Source organism: Corapipo altera, unplaced genomic scaffold (assembly GCF_003945725.1).
Source record: "Corapipo altera isolate COAL_440 unplaced genomic scaffold, ASM394572v1 112, whole genome shotgun sequence".
NCBI classification, from domain to species: domain Eukaryota; kingdom Metazoa; phylum Chordata; class Aves; order Passeriformes; family Pipridae; genus Corapipo; species Corapipo altera.
Window position 1 is genome coordinate 1,997,094 of NW_020884899.1, and position 18,621 is coordinate 2,015,714.

An 18,621-nucleotide genomic window follows, 5' to 3' on the forward strand; every position below is an offset into this window, starting at 1 on the left:
TTTCCTTTTATTTCCACAGAAAATCCAAAGGCCAAGTGTGAGTTATTCAAAGACTGTGTAACTGAACATATTAATAGAACTTTAGCCAGAGTAAGTAGCATTGGTTTATAGATTAATTTCTAAATCTTTTTATTGTTTCTGTTTGAAACTGCTATTTCAATTATAATTGTTCTTAAACAGCTTTTAACAAGGACTTGGAGTTCACAATTGAACTTAAGCATGTTTACAGAAGTCTTTTTAATAATTTCAAATTATTTGAACTGGGTTGTATGTTCAAATCATGATAATAACTTGCTGGGAATCTGCATGTTCTGTTTCCAGCAAAGTGAATCATGATGCATGAAAAATTCAGAAGTGTGGTAATCACTCAGCTGTTTCTGTAATTTCTGAAGTTACACACTGCTGCATTTACTGATGTGCAATTATTTGCTTGTTCAGAAGGAAAGGCAGCAAGATAGCTTGCAAAAGTAATGTCAACAAGTGACTAAATAGAAAAGGGAGCCATAACATCTTGGTGTGCTGGTTTATTTACTCCTCAAAGCATACTCTGTAAAGTGAGAGAGAACTTGTAAAAATAAAGACTCCAGGCTCATTTTTTTTTCACAGAAACAGAGGTTCCTGAAGCAAATTAAAAAATATATTAATTCATGCACTACTCATTAGTCTACAGCTACATTAGTGTCTATTTTTAAAGGATAAATGAAGCATAAGCATAAATAATTTAAAACCAATTGTGTATGTTTGAATTTGATATTAAGCAGCTTGCTGAAGTTACTGGGTTCAGAAAGATATTAATTTAAAGACTGTTATTAACCTAGTGTTATATATATATTGTGTTAACATGTTTTCTATGTTTGCCTGCAATGTAGTACTTATATCAAATATAATATATGCTTATCACACTTAGGTGCAAAGGCATGGCAAATGCCACAAGAGGATCTTAGAGTGAGATTTTTTCTTTAAGTGTATCACTAAACTAAATAAGCCAAAACACTTTAATTTCACGTAAATAACTGTCAGATTTTTAGCCTGTTTTTTAACCTGTGCTCTAGTTCTATTCAGTTGCAGTTAAAGACAAAGCAAGGCCTGTAAAAGCTGCTCAGAGATTATGGATCATACAAAATCAGATGTTGGGGGTTTTTTTCATTAGATTTCAGTATTCTGAAGTAAGAATTTTCTTATTCAGCCATGAGACTGAAACCTTCAAGCTTAATCTTCATCTCACCCTCTCTTGCCTATACTTTTAAACTAGTTGTTTGACGTAAGTGCATTTAGCATTTCATAAACTGAAGCAGTGAAGGTGAAATAGGCAGTACAGTCCACTCAACTACCTCTTTATAATTTGCACTTGAAAAAAAAAAACAAAACACTAAAAAATATACAAATACTGCACATCTTCTCCCACCTCTTCAGTTAAAATTTAATAAAAAAGTCAACAGAATGATCATATCGCTGATATTTAATAATTTTTGCAGAACATTTACTAATTCACTTTGGGACATCAGGATAAATAAAACTGAGCTGCAGTAGGAAAAAAAAGTGTAATGATAGCACATGACTTGTTAGGGTTATATTAGACATGTGTAACACCAGTACTTTATAGGTCAAACTGCTGATTCAAGTAGTGGGGGTTTTTATGCACAAGTGCCTTAAAAACCACCGTGATAATTCACAGAAATCAGTCGTTTGCACCGGGTCTATTTTCAACTGCAGAAATACGACTTTACTTGCTTCATTAATATGTGAGTTGTGGCATTTTTCAGATCAGTCACTTAAAAACGCCTCTGGAGATGCTGCAGGAAATTAATAAAAGCACTTTGGGCCCGCTTTCACCCGTGGATGTGGTTTCCTACGTGGAAGCACTGTCGTACCCCCCGTGGGACACCACGCGTGACTCCGGCAGCGAAGCTCTTCCTAACGCCACCATCAACGTGAGCGGGTCGAGCCTTGGCTCTGGGGGCTTTGTCCTGATTCCACAGGTAGTGCCTGGCTCTCTTCTCAAACACACGCTTTTATTTACAGGTTTTGGTCAACACTGTGAATAATTTTTTACAAAAGGACAAGCTTACAGTGTGGGAAGCCCTTCCTGCGGACAACCAAAGGAGGAGCCTGACTAAGCTGCTGCACACTGCAGAGCAAGCAACACTCCTCGTGTCACAGAGCTTCAAAAAGACAACACAGCTAGATGCTAATGCAAGTGACATAGGTAAGACAAAGAAAATTAATCCGAGGTATACTTTAGATGTGGGTTACACCGAGGAGTTTTTCAGCACAATTATGAAGATTAGAGATGGTGTCGTGTGACAGACACAGGCGTTAATTTGTATGATTTTTGTAACTAACACCTGACTGTCAGTGTAGGTATCATAATTTTCAAAGGCTGAACATTTGAGTCCAGAGCTCAGAAAAAAAATGGGAATCTGTGGGAAGTTGTTTTCAGATTCTCTTTCAATCTCTCATTATGGCCACACTCACAGTGAATCTGGATCCTTTTTCTAAGTACAGAACTAACCTATGCATCTTTTATGCATAAAAAGCACCAGTGGAATGAAAATTGGACTTGTTCTAGACATATTTTTTTACTCATTTTAGTTCGGTGAAGGTATTATAAGTGAACTTTGAATAAGGATTTTACCTAGTGAGTTTAACCTTGAGTGGCTTTCTGTCAACAGAAATTTCTCATTTTAAGAGGAATTCCACAGAAGGAGAACTGCTTGGTCTCAACTGCACCATTTTGCTCTCCTACCTTCTACCTGTGAGCTGGTGTCTTTCTACCAATACCTGCTGGCTTTTCTGTGGCAATAATGGTTTTACCATTCCTTCACTGGGAGCAGAGTAAGGCTAACACCAGCCACTGCTGAAAATCCTAATAAAGCATTGCTGATTCCTTTGTCAATGGCCACTCTTTCATCTTTATTTTTCTGAATGTCCCCAAACTGCATGTGATCTGATTTCTTACTTCAGATTTAGCACAGTCCCTCAGTGCCTCTTACTGGCTTGCTGTTTTATAAAATGAGTTCATAAGAATGATTCCTCCCATGATCCCCAGACAGGTCAAACCACCTGTTCTTCCCTCACCTCTCTGAAAATAAATTACACAAAGTGATGGAAAAATAAGAGGGGGGAGGTGGAATTTTTGTGTGGCATAGGCTCTGTAGAATAAGACTTAAGTCTGATTCTGTGCCAGGTGCTGCCTGTGAAGGCCCCCTGCTCCTTACCCCCCTCACCCCACCTTCCCCACCTCCCTTGCTTGGAAGCTGAGGCTGGGAAGGTCAGGAGGAGAGGATTCAGGTGCAGGTTCTGGTGGCACTGTGGGTATCAGTCACCAAGGTGATAGAAAGAGCTGAAAAAGAGAACAGGGAGGAATTTCCATATTGAAAGGTTAATGATTTTTTTGGCTTATTTTTGTTCTAAAATGGTAAACTGTGTGTGAGCTCATTTCCAAATTGGACCCAATTGTTTTGTTATTGTCTTTCAGTATGAATAAATTTTCCACAGGTCTCATGTGCCACACATAACTATTCTGGGACAAGACCTACAACATTACGTCTATCTCTCTCTCTCCACTGCTTTTTATGGTGCAAGCCCTTGAACTATGAGCTTTTCAAAACTCCAGCCAAATAAAACTATTTCTTATGCCCTGACAAACATTTTCTGACAGCTGGTCTATTGAATAGCTCATATTATTTTTGTGTGCTGTGCTATAAGCAATGCAGATGGTCTAGCTTAGTGATATTCCTCCATCAGTCAAGTTTTGGATTTGTTTGCTGTTGTTTTTTTTGTTTTGTTTTAAAAAAGGAAAAGGCCTGATTGACTTTTTTTTTTCTGTTCCCATCCCGGGTGATTGAAACTCAGCACTGTAATGAAGCAAGTAAAGAGCTCAATGGCCTCTAATGTAGTTTTTGTCCTGAGGGGTGATACTTGTTTGTTTGCTTTCTGACGAGACACATCATTAGTTCATGGTGCAATGTGCATTTGGTAGCGTGGATAGATAACTATAAAATATATACTCTTCAAAAATTGGCTTTTATCAAATGTTAGTATTCAGTGGAGAATTTTATGTTTTGCTTTTTATAATTGTGATTTGTGGCTGCTTTCAGAAATGCATTTTTAATAAAGCAATAGCTCTTCCCAAAGTAACCTACATTGTTTTTTTCCAGTACCTAATTTAAGGCAAGGTAAATAAGAGACCATATTTTTCATGGAAAGAGTAAAAAGTATGAGAGCAAAATGTATGCATGAAAATAAAAAAACACAGACGTTTAAACAAACGTGTTATACTAATAGCATTTTTCTTGAAATATTTTGCACAATGATATATACTTCAAATTCACAGTAATTATGCAATCCAATAACACATTTATTAACCCAACTGTAAATTATGGTAGACCATAATGGAGCTGTGATTTGTACTGCATTTTTCTTCTTTTACAGCACTCAAGGTTTTTGCTTTTGATTCACACCACATGAAACACATTCACCCTCACGTTTACACAGGGGGAGATTACATAAAGATCTCGCCAAAGAAGAGAAAGGAATCTCATCCTAATGGTAAGAAACAAAGGTTAGAGAGCAGGGGGGTTAATAAACACCTTGGACAGACTTGTACCCTCTAGCAATAAACGTGCAGTTTACCAAGACTGAGCTTCAGCTCTGCTTAACCACAAAGGAGACAAGGTGTTTTTATCACCATTTCTCCTGCCCCTTTATTGTCTCAAGACTGATAGTTCCAACATTTCCAGTGGCACAGTGAGTACCCAGTGAGTTTTCACACTGGTACCTGAGCTTTATCCTTTACTCAGCCATAGATCTGCTGTGTGACTTTGGAGTGGCCCCTCCAACTCTCTCTGCTACTTCTCCTCCAAAAATTGGTGCATCTTTTCCATTTAGAGAGTAGCTCACTGGGGCAAAAACATGCAATCTTCAGCACCAAAACCAGCAGGAGCCAGGTCTGACTTGGAGCTCAGACTGCTACAGAAAGGGCTTACAACTACTGTCAGCACTAAACATAAATAAATGTGTTTAAACAGCTCAGGAATTAAACCACCTAACTAAAAACATAGAAAAGATTTTTTAAATCTTCATCTTCTATCTAATCTGTATCTCACCACCTATCAGTATCTCAAATTGTGGTTTACTTTGATACCAGGGAGAAAGTCACTACATTTTTTTAAGATCAGCAGTGCATCCTAAAATACCTTTTTCCTTAGTTGTCTTCCACACTGGATTCACTGTAATGGGAGCCAAAGCAACCCAGGTACTTCAGAAAGGTCCAGGATTTACCTCAGGTCTGAGACATTTTAATTTGTAAGCCCTGACACCATATGTGTAACCAGTTGCAGAACAGCAGCAAGCATATATTACTCTAGGAAAAATATATATGCATATCTCTAATCAGTATTTCCAGTGCCAACACACAGTTTTATTTCTAATGCCAGTTACATTGTTTTAAATAAAGCTATATTTCATTGTCCCTAAAACATTTTTATAAGTATTCCACATTCCATCTGCTTTGCATGTTTTATGCCACAGCAGCAATAATGTCTATTGTTTATTGTTTCCTTAATGTCTTCAATTTTGTTCCTCTATAAAAAAACCCCACAAACTACTGAGCATGTTTGTGTGTTTGATTGATTGATAGGCACGGTCGCAGTTGTCTTTCTGCGGTACAGCAACATTGGTTCCTTGCTTTCTTCACCTCAAAACCACTCCTCAAAAGATCCTTCAGAGCAGAGACAGACAGTGAGCTCATCAGTTATAGCTGTTGCAATTAGCTCAAACCCACCCACGCTCTATGAGCTCGAGAAAATAACATTTACCTTAAAGTATGCCAAGGTAAGGGTTGGGTTGTTTGTTTTATTTTTATTGTCAGCTTCAAATAAAACAAAGCATTAGCTAATCATTTTATGTGATGTAACCACACCTGCAGCGTGTGATATGAGAGAGAGAGATGATTCTGTTGTTTGCTGGTGTGAGGTTGCCATTTATTACTCTAATAATATTAATCTCAAATGTGACGTGCTAAGCACAATATGTACTAAATATGATACAGAGGAAAATTGCTCTGGGACTAAAACAAGGGCAACAATATCATCTTTGTTGGGTTCTCTCGTATGGATAAAATGTAGATGCCTGAGTCAGAGAATATTACAGGATCTTGACTGTTCTGTATTTAGGTGGGGTTTTTCCTGAAAGTTTATCAGATATTTAAGCATGTATACCAGAAAAAGGGAAGAAATGCTTCAAAGTTAACACAAAAGTTAACCTGCAGTTAGAGGGTAATAGCAGAACCCACAGTTTTGAAACTTTGTTATTTCTGAATGCATTTATTTAGAACTGAGAGGTTTACTTTCACCAAATAAAGATTTTTACTGGCTTCACTAATATGTGAATAATCACTTTACACGGCACAAGGAATTGTCAGAAATTTAACAAGAAAACAAATCTGTAGGAAGGTGAGCAGAGAGACAAGGTTCTGACCTTGGTTACACAGTTTTGAATATGTTACTTGCCTTCTGAGTTAGAAATCACCCATATATAAATTTACATATATTTATAAAACCTATAGTACTGTGGGTACCTTATCTTTGACTGGATTTAGTGAGCACTAACTGTACTAAATAATACTAATGGTCTTGCTCATCACTGCTGTATGGCAGGTGATACAACAGGTGTACTATGAGCCTGGCTTTATCCCAGATTACTTTGTAAAATGAACAGAATAAGTCTCAGTTTTTGGACTGCTCGTTTGGAATGGACCATGAGTAGGACAAGCAATGTGACTGTAACCTTGCAGTCTAGTCCATGTTCAGCAGGTGCAAGTGTATATTTAACAATGTTTTCTGTAGGTAAAAATTCCAACATCTTTGCCAGTGCCAGAAGAGTTCAGTAATCTGATTAGACTACATGTTTGGTGGGGGTTTAGCTGCGTGGATAAAATGCTTCCATCCCCGGTCATGTTTTAATTGCTTGGAACAGGCCTTGCAGAACGTGCCTTTTGTTTCCCAGCCTTCCTATGGCAACAAACGATTTTTAATGAATTGCTCTGGCTAGCATAAGAAAGGTCTCTTGATGGGAAATATCCTGCCTTTTGCCATCAGTAAAACATCTTGTTTCTGTTCCAGACTGCAGATAAAGACATTAAATGTGCATTTTGGAACTACTCAGCGGACACAATGAATGGCAACTGGGCTACAGAAGGCTGTGAGCTGACACATTCCAACTCCACTCATATCTCATGCAAATGTAATCATCTGACTCATTTTGCTGTTTTGATGTCCTCAGGTGGCTCTGTTGTAAGTGCTATTTTAATTTAGTGTTTTACCTGATACTTTTCCCTGTGTTCATTCCTTATGTTTTTATTTTGGTGCAACCCACGTACTTTCCCCCTTTAGGTTGTCTCTTGGTTTTATTCAGCAAACACGCAATTTATTGTGCACAGAGCAAACAAAATTCCTCCCATATGTGTTTGAATTTCCTTATGTCCTTTCTGCAGTATTACAGAGCAGTGATGCAGCAAAGTATCTTGTTCCAAATACACAGTCTGTTGTGCTTATTTTTGGAGCATTGCTTTTCATTTTAAATCCCACTTTAAGACTGCTGTGGGATTTATCTGCCATTCATTGGTGGTCAGTAACCATATGGCCTTGAATTTCTCTCTCACAAAACTTTTGCCACCCATTTGTCTAACTTTGGCATCTAAAAATCTGCTTTAAAGTCTCTCCTGAGGGTTTGCAGCAGCATAATCAATTTGAAGTTTATGACTATTAAACGTGGACACTCACAACCAGCACAAAATTGGGAGAATGACCACTCAATTTATGTCCTTCTTATATTAAGAAGCTCCACGGATTTCCAGGATCTCAGTGGGGATCTGCAGGAGCTTAGGTCCTGCCTCAGGAGGCAGCTTTTTAACAGAAATGACAGCAAGCAGAATATTAGCATGAATATACTCTATTGAGGCAGTTCTCTCACACTGTGAATCTCATGCTGATAGAGGCTGTTTCCTGCTTGCTAAATAGCATCCTAAGTCTCCAGTTCAAATTTAAAACCTTTGCAGGTACTTATATAGTTATTTTGAAAAGAAAGGCTGGGAGGTGAATAATCTCTGATCTTTTATTTAAGAAAAAAATACTTAGAGACATTTTATGGCCAGCTGAATGCTCTCCTTTTGCTGATGTACAGTCACGTATTTCAGATGTTCTTTGTGACAATAGCAAGAGGCAAAAGAAACTGTATTCTTACACAGAAAATATTCACATCCCCTATTAAAATCCTGTGTTTCTTTGGAGAATGTTCACATTGTGTATCTGGAATAGCATTTGCTTGAAGTGATTGTTATTTCAGAGTCTTGTTTTGATCATGTTGCAAATTCAGTAAGACAGTTATTCAGTTTTGCTTATCTAAGTCACTGCTGTGATAAGTCCTTTTTTATTAGAAAATGTTCATGTCATATTAATATATGTCCCACTGCCAGTGTATTTGTCATTCACTAAAATGATCTGATTTTGAAAATCTTATTAGGAGATACTGATGTTAATAAAAAGTTTTGTTGAGAAATATCAGAAAATGCAAGAGCAGAATATATACAGTTTATTACTAATTTCCCCTAGAATTATATCTGTCTCACCAAATCCCAGTACTTTTTGGATTATCCAAAGTGTTCATTTCCAGTGAAACTCTACAAACAATTTTGATTAATATTTTGTAGAAAAGAATAAAAGAGCCGTATTATAGAATGAGGTCTTTTCTTGAGAAGGTATAAAGCTGTTCTTTTAAATACTATATTATAATTTTCCCCCAGGGTGTTACAAATTATAACATTCTTACAAGAATCACTCAGCTAGGAATAATTATTTCGTTGATTTGCCTCTCCATGTGCATTTTTACATTCTGGTTCTTCAGTGAAATTCAAAGCACTAGAACGACAATCCACAAAAACCTCTGCTGCAGCCTTTTCCTGGCGGAACTTATTTTTCTGATTGGAATTAATATGAACAATAACAAGGTGGGTAGTTTTCACTCGTGTCTTGATTTTGTATTGCACCGGAAATATACGGTATAAGATATGATTTTATCTGTAATAATCACCCACATTTCCTACCTACAGCAGTGACCCCGACTTTCCAGCACAGAAACAGGAAATAAAAAATGGTCCTTTAAAGCAGTAAGGCCTTCGTTTGAGCCTTTCAGAAAGCTGAGTTGTTGTTTTTTGCATCGCAGATTGGTTTTAGGAAATAAAGTTATGCATAAATTATCAAAATACCCCTACTATAATTGGCTGAATAGGATTTAAAATTACTTGAAAAAAGTATGAGCTGCTCTCCCTGAGGTAGCATCCCAGTACTGATTGATTGAAAAATATCATTTTACAAACGCTCTTTGTAACAAAACTTATTTCAGAAATAACTCCTTGCAATGCAATTACAAGGTGATAACAATGTAACTGTTATCAAAATCTTAAAAATGGTCTTTGTGTAGATCAGCATGTAGATTACTCAGCTATAACTATAGGATAAACCTTGTCAAATCATTTATACAGTTTTTCTGGGGAGACATATACCAATTGTAAAAGCTGAATTATTTTTATCTTTTTTATTTTATTTTATTTTATTTTATCTTTATTTTCCAAGTTGCTACAGAAAACACTAATGACCAAGTGTGCTCATGGGTGTAGGCCCAGATCTTGTCAACCATTACAAATGGGCTGCTGAGTCACCACTTCAGAGTCACTCAGTTGCTGTGTGTGTACTATTATAATATCTTGACAAAGGCAAATTAATAGAATTATGACTCTTGTTTCTCTGGTTGAATTTCCAGCTCTTCTGTTCAATTACTGCTGGATTGCTCCATTATTTCCTTCTAGCTGCTTTTGCATGGATGTGCATCGAAGGCATTCACCTCTACCTTATAGTTGTGGGAGTCATCTACAACAAGGGCTTCCTGCACAAGAATTTCTATGTCTTTGGCTACGTCAGCCCAGCCGTGGTGGTTGGAATTTCTGCTGCACTGGGATACAAGTACTATGGCACCACGGAAGTGTAAGTCGCTGTTTCTGTGTCCAAGTCATCCTACTTGGCCCCAAATAATCAAAACAGCACGTTTCAAGGCATTTTCTGCTGTTTAATTTTCAGATGTTGGCTCAGCACTAAGAATAACTTTATATGGAGTTTTATAGGACCGGCATGTCTAATAATTCTTGTAAGTATAATTTTAATTTTTTTATTGTAGTACATAAAACCGATAATAAAAGGTGTTTAATAATCACCCACCCATTGCCAGCATAGCTGTGAGTGCTAATTATAGGGCAGAATTGACTAATTTAGTCCCTTTTATAGTGCCTCTAAATTATTTATATGCTGTACATCTAAATACTTTACTAGTCTGAAAAATGAATGTTTGACAAAAAAAGCTCAGTGTAATATCAGAGGGCTTTTTTTCTCACTCGCTTTCTTTCTTTTATCCCAATGGCTTGAGAAATTCTCTGAAGCATTTCTGGTTTTTACAGAGAAGCATCTTCGTATGTTGCTGGCATCTCAGCATGGCTCAGCAGGGGGTGTGCACAGGCACTATCCTAGCAGACAGATAATCTGGTTTTTCAAATGTTGTGTGACTTAATCTCTTATCAGTGATCGGTCATCTTTGTAAGATTAGACTGTCATCTCTGTGGTTTTATCATTGGCATGTACCCTGTCATCATCAAAGCCATTTTGAACTAAATTGCGACGTCAGAGAAAAGAACCCACTATTTCACACGGGCAGACAAGTCAAGTATTGATAGCCCTATTTCAGCTGTGAAGAGGCCCTTTTTAATTCTTATTGGAAGTGGTTTCAAACCTGCGAATTTGGCAGGTATTATATGTTCAGTTCTGAATCGAGACATTTTTGGGGCCTTGGGAGCGTTTGTAAGTGCTGTAAAGTTTAAGGAACCATTCCAGCTGTAATGGGGCATTATTGTGTATGACTTTGTTGACAGTGATCTGGCAATAGCTGGAGATAACAGAAGGAGAAGGTACAATGGTGAGGCTTCCTGACATCTCTGGTCAAGTCAGTTATAACCCTTTGTTGCTTTTTAAGCTATTTGGTGAGAATGTGAGGATTTGTAAAAAAAGAGAAGTGGCAATGCCTAACACACGGCTTTGTAGGAAAACAGTTTTCTTTCAAGGCATTAGACATTTCAAAGCTTGATAAAGTATCAGGAATAATTCTGGTCGAATTCCCCCTCAGATTCCCACTGCAGACTGGGGACAGTTGGGAACAGCCTACCAGGTGCAAGTGCAAGGCGATGCCTCCCCATCTCACCCTCCTGGCGAGCACAGCAGATTTGGAGAGGGGTGAAGCACTGTGACCTCCCTTGGCTCAGTGCTTCTGGGTTCAGATAGCCCTGATGGCCAGCAGGTTACCACTGTGAAACAAAATCATGGGGAGGCATTATCCTTTATTAGGAAGTTCTTAGGATTCTTAGGTTTAAGTTTACAGTTTCCTATTTCCTCTCTGGACCTTATCTCTTCATTCCACGGAGGCAGCAGGGCAGGGATTTTTCTGTCGTTTCTCTCATTCCTGTTCCTCATCTACCTTCAAGTGAAGATTTATGCACTGTGATGTATCCCTGTAAGGTTAGCACAAGAAAACTGCATTATCAGAGCATACAAAATGCCCCAAGTGTGTGCATCTGTAACCTTGTTTACAGCTCCAGCCGAGCTGTGCCCAGTGGGGATCTCAGGGACACAGCGCAGAGGCAGAGCAGCTCTGCAGTGGCTTTGCTCTAAGTCTGGCTGGCTGCAGAAGCAAATCCTGCAAGCTGGGCTCTGAGGCCTGTAGCTGTTCTTTGAGCACTCCAGATCTTCCAGCAATCCCTGAAAATTAAAAGGAAAAGAGGAGGTGATAGAAGCTGATACAGGCCTGTGTGCCAGTGCATCCTATGGATGAGGAGAGCAGCCAGGCAGTTTCTTCTTTTTCCCTCACTGCTTTGCCTAAGTAAAGCCACACAAAAGAGCTGTAGTTGGACAGTAAAGAATCCTGTGGTTGTTCAGCTACTTTTTGCGTGTCATAGAAATATTTTGTGCAAACTTGTTTTCCCAGTATTCACATACCTTTATTATTGTCTCTTCGTAATCACGCACCAGTAGACCCGGGGGGAAAGGCAACCTGCTTTCAGCAAGCTGCTTCAGCTGCTCTGGGGGTGGTTTTGAGGGTTTGGACAGCTTGTTTTGATGGAGTGATAGCAAACTGAAGCCTGAAATGCAAGAGGAATGTTTTCAAAGACTGCAGGGAGCTGGGTAATTTGCCCACGCTCTGTCCAAGTAATCGTCTAGGTAAAATATGGAAAACCCTATGAAAATAGGCACTGCTGCTGGAAGATGAAGTTGGTGTGAGATCTCTTCTCTGTGGAAGGCACAGTGCTGTGGTGATTCTGTTTCCATTGTCCAGTCCTGCTGAGCAGACTGCACGGGCACCACCATGACAAAGATTAAACTCTTTCCAAAGTAGTGCCACTCAGGAAGTTCTTTTAATTCCAGGAGCTGATCTTTTTTCCTGTATTTTCATTCTGCCCGCAGCTAATTAAAGAAAAAGAAGAAAAACAATGCTAATTAAGGACTCTGAAATGAAAACATCATTTTTGTCCTGGGATAACCAGATAGGACACTGCAGCCCTCATATTGAAAGCTGAAAAATCTGGCAGCTTCAAGCTTACCTTTAATCCTGAGCTTCATTTACCAATAGCATTGAATTTGCAGGTTTTCCAAGACAGTCTGGAGAGTGTGGATACCAAATCTCTGGAGAGCTCCTCACCACAAATCTGATTCTTGCACAAAAAATATTAAACTCATTGTCAGGACAGATGCCCTTGTACCCAAATGGTATTCTCCATTTCTGTGAGTAGGGGCCCAGGAGATTTGTGGTTTGGATTATACTGTAATATGCCTTTGAGAAAGCATGTAAATGATGAAGAACAGAACCAGTCCTGTACCAATGGGTTATCTGTCTCAGGGCACATTGCTTCAAACACGTTCTTGCACTGTAAATCTGCGGCAATAATGAAGCACAGGGAGCTTAAGTGTTTATCAGGAGTACAAATTAAGTTCTCCTCTGATTGCCTAAGCAGAAACACTACTTCTGAAGGTGTTTGCTTATTAATATTAGAAGTCTTAAGTGCAAAGCAACGGCCTTATTGATCCCATCTAAAAATTATTATTATTGTTATTAGATTGGTGACTGTACATGAAAAGGAGAGGGTCAAAAGCTCTTTAGATGGAGTTAGCAAAGAAAGGGCATTTTAAACCTTTATAAAGCAAGCTGCAAGCTGAAGATAATTTCTACAACTTATTTCTTCCTCCTAATATTTGTAATCTTTAGAACCACAACCATTTTACCTAAAACTATGCAGTAGATTAGATCAAAGCATACAAGTATGGAGAAATTATTTATAACAAGTATTTAAACTTTTTAATAGAAAAGTGAGTTTATCTCAAGCTTTAAGGGACAAACATTCACACATAGCACGACCCATGTCTGATTCAGGCAAAGACAAATATAAACTCCAGAGATAAAAGGTACAGAAAAAAAAAAATAAAGAAAAAAAGGAGAATAAAAAGAAGCCCTAGAACACTTTCTTTTCTATTGTAATGCACTGTTACAATAATAATCTCCCTGTAATAAGAAATGTGTAGAATGGAAATAACTATTTGCTGCCAGGGTAACGTGGCTGCAGTTTTGATGAACATGTAATGTCAGTCAATAATAAACCCCTTCCCCTTGTGGAGGACTTCAACGTGGCTGTCCCCACCTCTGGCACCAGAGCTTGTTGAGTGGAAGCAGATCTATGTAAGGGCTTTATTCTGCACCACTGGCATTTTTGGAAACTTCATCTTTTAAACTCTGTGGACACAGCATAAGTCCTTCCACTTACAATCATAGAATCACAGAATCAGCTGGGTTGGAAGGGACCTCTGAGATCATCCAGTCCAACCCTTGATCCAACCCCGCCGTGGTTCCCAGCCCATGGCACTGATGCCACATCCAGTCTGTCCTTAAACACCTCCAGGGATGGAGAATCCACCACTTCCCTGGGCAGCCCATTCCAATGGCTGAGCACCCTCTCTGAAAAGAAATTCTTTCTAATATCCAACCTAAACCTCCCCTGGCACAGCTCAAGACCCAGCCCTCTTGTCTTGCTGATGGTTGCCTGGGAAAAGAGACCAACCCCCACCTGGCTCCCCCCTCCTGTCAGGGAGTTGCAGAGAGTGAGGAGGTCTCCCCTGAGCCTCCTCTTCTCCAGGCTGAACAGCCCCAGCTCCCTCAGCCTCTCCTCACAGCACTTGTGCTCCAGTCCCTTCCCCAGCCTTGTTGCTCTTCTCTGGACCTGCTCCAGGACCTCAATGTCCTTCCTGAGCTGAGGGTCCAGAACTGGACACAGCACTCCAGGAGTGGCCTCACCAGCGCTGAGTCCAGGGGAAGAATCACTTCCTTGGACCTGTTGGCCAATTTGTATCTATGTACATATTTGAGGAACAGTTATATATTAGTTATCCCACTGGCAGTAGAAATGATGGTGTTTGGAAAGGTTGGCCAAAGACTATTAACAGTGCAGTTATGAAAACTTGGAAGAGAACCACTGCAACTCCAAGTGCAGTCATGGCCAACCCTTTTTAACATACCTGTCTCCCACAACTTTCTCCCATCAAATCTGTTCAGCTGAGATTTGTGCAGCAAGTTCCAGGTCACCCATGAAAACATGATTTGCACCTTTGCAGTCGTGCAGGCTCTGCTGCTGCACCCACTGTCACTGTCACAATAAATTGTCATATCCCTGTGAGGAGCCAGCCCTCAGAGGTGTGACATGCTGTAACATTAATAGGTGCAATTTGCCATTTGACAGTGTAAATCCATCAGTATCATTTGCTGGGATCACCTCTGTAATGACAAAATACAGACTCGCTCTTTGAGGTTGGAGCATTTCCAAAATTGAACATCATCCAAATAATCCTCTGGGTGGCTTTTATCCAAACATCCCTGTGCTGTGCAGTGAGAAGAGCTCCTTTACCCTGTTCCTTGTTTTACTCCCCTAATGAGTGTTTTCAGGGACTTTGAAGGTGTCTGGCTTGGCTTCAAGTCCCAGTTTTCTTGAAACAATTGGTAATTGTAGTGTTTGCAACTATAAAAATGGCTTACAAATGAACCCTGTAATTTTCAGAGCATTCTTGTGCACTTGACTTGGAGCACACAAGCCAAGAATAATTCTTGGGAGTGCTGTCCTCAGAAAATCCAGGCCCTTTTTAATAAATGTAATGAATAATCAACTGTAAAGCAAAAATATTCTAAAAACTGCAGTGATTGATTAACCATACTGTTTTGAACCTTTCTTGTATAAATGAATGGGTAAATGAATAAAATATACAGATTGCAGTTGCAAAATACAAAAAAAAAGTGACATATGAGTGATGAAAGCAGGCTAACAGTAGAGTAATGCTTTTCATTAAGGAACTGCCTGCATATTCATTAGAGCCAGTCGATTACTTAAAAAATACATTCATCAGATAATTTATTTGATGAATTTTACCATTATTTGTCAAATAATTTATTCAACAAAAAAGGTAAAATTAATGGAATTGTGCATTTGTCAAATCTTATTGGACAGCTCTAATACTTATTCAGTTCTGTGCATTTAGGTTGATTCAGGATTAGTAATACTGCTGCAATGAATGCAGAAAAATTTCCTGGCAAATCCATTACTCTGTTGTTTTCTCATATACTCACAAATTTCATGGACTTAATATAGGCTATTCAAACTGAACATCTCCCTTACTGAAAAATAAATATTCAAAAAATTTAAGATTTTGCATTTTCCCAAGCTTCAGTGTTGAATGTGGTCTGACAGTCCATTGTTACCACTTAAAAAAAAATTAAAATAAAAATATATAATTTTTAAAAAAGCAGCATCTCTGAGGTCAGTCACATCACACTGGTGCAATCAAATCCACTGTGTCTTTGGGCTTCCTCACTTTATCATCCCCATTCTTCAGTGAAGCATCTCATATTTGTTACTCTTGCTGTTTCTGGATATGCTAAGAATTACTAACAAAAATTTGCTTGACCTCTGACTGCCATCACAACAAAATATAACACCATCTCAGATTTTTTTAGTGGATATTTATGCTTTGAAAATTCTGTGAGGTTTTTTTCCAAAGGTTATTTGTGATAAATGCCTAGTTATATTTCTTAGATAGATGAGAAAAATATACTCTACCATTTACTGTAGGTTTTTGGGAAAATAGCTGTTTTGAACATTTTTTTATATCCACTGCTGTTCCTCAGTCTGCCTTTTTAGTGGAAACAAATTTCCTACAGGGACTAGCAATGGCTTTATTATTCTTTATTAAAGAGTAATAGCCCCCTTTTCATTAGCCCCTCTGTGGCTTCAGTTAAAGGTGTCTCCACTGCATTTCTCATGCCATTGTGGATAAAGTGGAGATAATGAATTATATAGTGGCATTAAAGACTGAGTCTGCAACTTCATTGGAAACAGATTAGTTCAAACCACAGTGCTGTTCAACAACAACAATACCTGCTGTGCTAAATAATAACTGAGTCAGAAAATGCTTGTCCTGCTCAGTGGACAGGATCAGCTAAAATCTCCAAGCCACAGCTTCCATATTTCCACACCCAGTGGATGCAGTTTATCACAGAGACCAGAGCCTGAATTAAGGTTTTTTATTTCCTTCCCTCTGCCACTAAAGCCCCTGTTCTAAAGTTCCTGGAAATACTTGGAAAAAAGAGGCTGTGGCCATTAATCTATAACACGAAAATTGCTTGATCCTGTGCCATTACATAGGAACAAATTTATCACATGAGGGTGAAAGATCCTCAGAGGGTGTTCAAAGTAAAAGTGTTTTTTTAAAAAATCAGCTTAGTAATGTTATAAGGAAAAGTACCTTAAGTTGTCCCTCACGTCCACTGGAAGGACATTAGACCTGAGCCTTGAGCATGTCCTCTGTCACCAGGAGTGAAGCAACCAGGGCTGGCAGGTGAGGATGCCAAGGGGAAGGGGAAGAGCACGTGCAGGTGCCAGCTGGCTGTGCAGATTTCCTGAGACATTCCACAGCTCAGTGCAGGTTAATGTCTCTCTTCCCTTCAATTCCAGGAAGATAAACAGTGCCCACAATTTTTATGGATCCATGTATATATAATGAGCCACAGTCAATTTTTGTTTCAGGAAAGCCACATCAAGAGTCTGAAATAGGTTGGCTTTTTTGGATTTTGTTTCTTGGGGTTTTTTTTATTGCTTAATATCCTCTTAGGTGATTCTTTACACTGCCTTGCTGTAAGCACAATTGCTATAAACACATATGCTTACCCTAAATTGTTCATTGAAAGGACACTGTAGGTTTGCTTTAGATAGTTAGTATAGACTGGTGATGTCTTTAGGACTTTCTTAGTAATTAAGTAATGACTGCATCCACATGACATTTTCTCACTCAAACCAGATTTTCTTCGACTATTCTACTGCCCCTTTGATTTGTCACTGACAGGCATTTAGAGAAGTGAATTTAAATTCACAGTAGGAATTGCACATGAATACTCTGCTTGGAAATCTCACTTGGTCACTGAAAGAAGTTTTTGTGTCTTTGAATAAGGCACAGCATGGGATTTTGGGACCACATTCACAGCAGAATCATGGATATTTCTGAAAAAGCTAAAGGCCAAATCCTCTGGAGGATTTGGCAAACTGTGGAAGGCATGGACAGCTTTCCACCAACTACTGACACCTCCAAAATGGCAAATACAGCTTGTTTTCAGACCTGACATCTCAATCATGCTCCTGGTGCTGCCTCCCTCCCAGTAGCTCATCCGTTCACTGAAGATAGTTGTGCTAAAATATAATATGCAACTATTTCACTCCTCTTTGCCAGGTAAAAATCCTTCTGCAGGGCTCCTGCATAAGGCTCCAAATGCAGCATAACAAAGGTTTCTGTGTATGCAAAGAAACCATAGGAGGGAGGAATATGTAGTCTGAAGTCTTTGATGCACCTTGAAACCGTTCATTAAACAGCCTGATTTATGTCACTACCAACTCACAGGAAAATGCACCTTCTCAAAAGCTTCTTGGAAAAGGAGAAGAGTAAATCTAGTAATTAATTACACTGTGAGCAAGATAGACCTCAGTCCTACTGCTGGATCTAACTGGGCTAATGTTTATAGCTAAGGTCAGGTACAGCTCTGTTGGTTCATCCCTCCTGCTCTTGGCTGCAGAACTGAGGGTAAATAACAATATTTAGGTCGGTATGTGTTTAGCTTTGCAATCCAATAAGAAATAACATGGAATCTACAAGTCTGAGAAGCTGTTTACAATGATGAAAAGCATAGGAATTTATTTATTTATTTATTTATTTATTTATTTATTTATTTACAGCTTGTTTTAAGTGTTCCAAAAATATAAAGGAACCGCTTAATTGAGTCTAAATCTATAGCTCGAGGTATGTAAAAGAAAACTTTGAAGTACTCATATGCAATCCTATGTGAAAATCTTATATTTCCTAACAGGGTTTGAAATAAACTCGTTTAGTTATGTTTTAACTTTTAAAACAAGCAAAATCATTAAAATCTTAGAACCGTAACATTCTA

The 18,621-nt window shown here is 38.6% G+C and overlaps 1 protein-coding gene across 1 annotated transcript in view; it reads left to right on the forward strand.

Moving 5' to 3' along the window:
• The window catches only part of ADGRL4 (adhesion G protein-coupled receptor L4), a 76,522-nt gene that overhangs the window by 46,879 nt on the left and 11,022 nt on the right, over positions 1 to 18,621 (forward strand). The window contains exons 5-13 of the mRNA XM_027649200.1: positions 20 to 90; positions 1,764 to 1,931; positions 2,023 to 2,206; positions 4,435 to 4,551; positions 5,642 to 5,835; positions 7,125 to 7,295; positions 8,804 to 9,007; positions 9,820 to 10,040; positions 10,134 to 10,200. Of these exons, the coding sequence (XP_027505001.1) occupies positions 20 to 90; positions 1,764 to 1,931; positions 2,023 to 2,206; positions 4,435 to 4,551; positions 5,642 to 5,835; positions 7,125 to 7,295; positions 8,804 to 9,007; positions 9,820 to 10,040; positions 10,134 to 10,200 (1,397 nt within the window). The remainder of the gene's footprint in view (positions 1 to 19; positions 91 to 1,763; positions 1,932 to 2,022; positions 2,207 to 4,434; positions 4,552 to 5,641; positions 5,836 to 7,124; positions 7,296 to 8,803; positions 9,008 to 9,819; positions 10,041 to 10,133; positions 10,201 to 18,621) is intronic.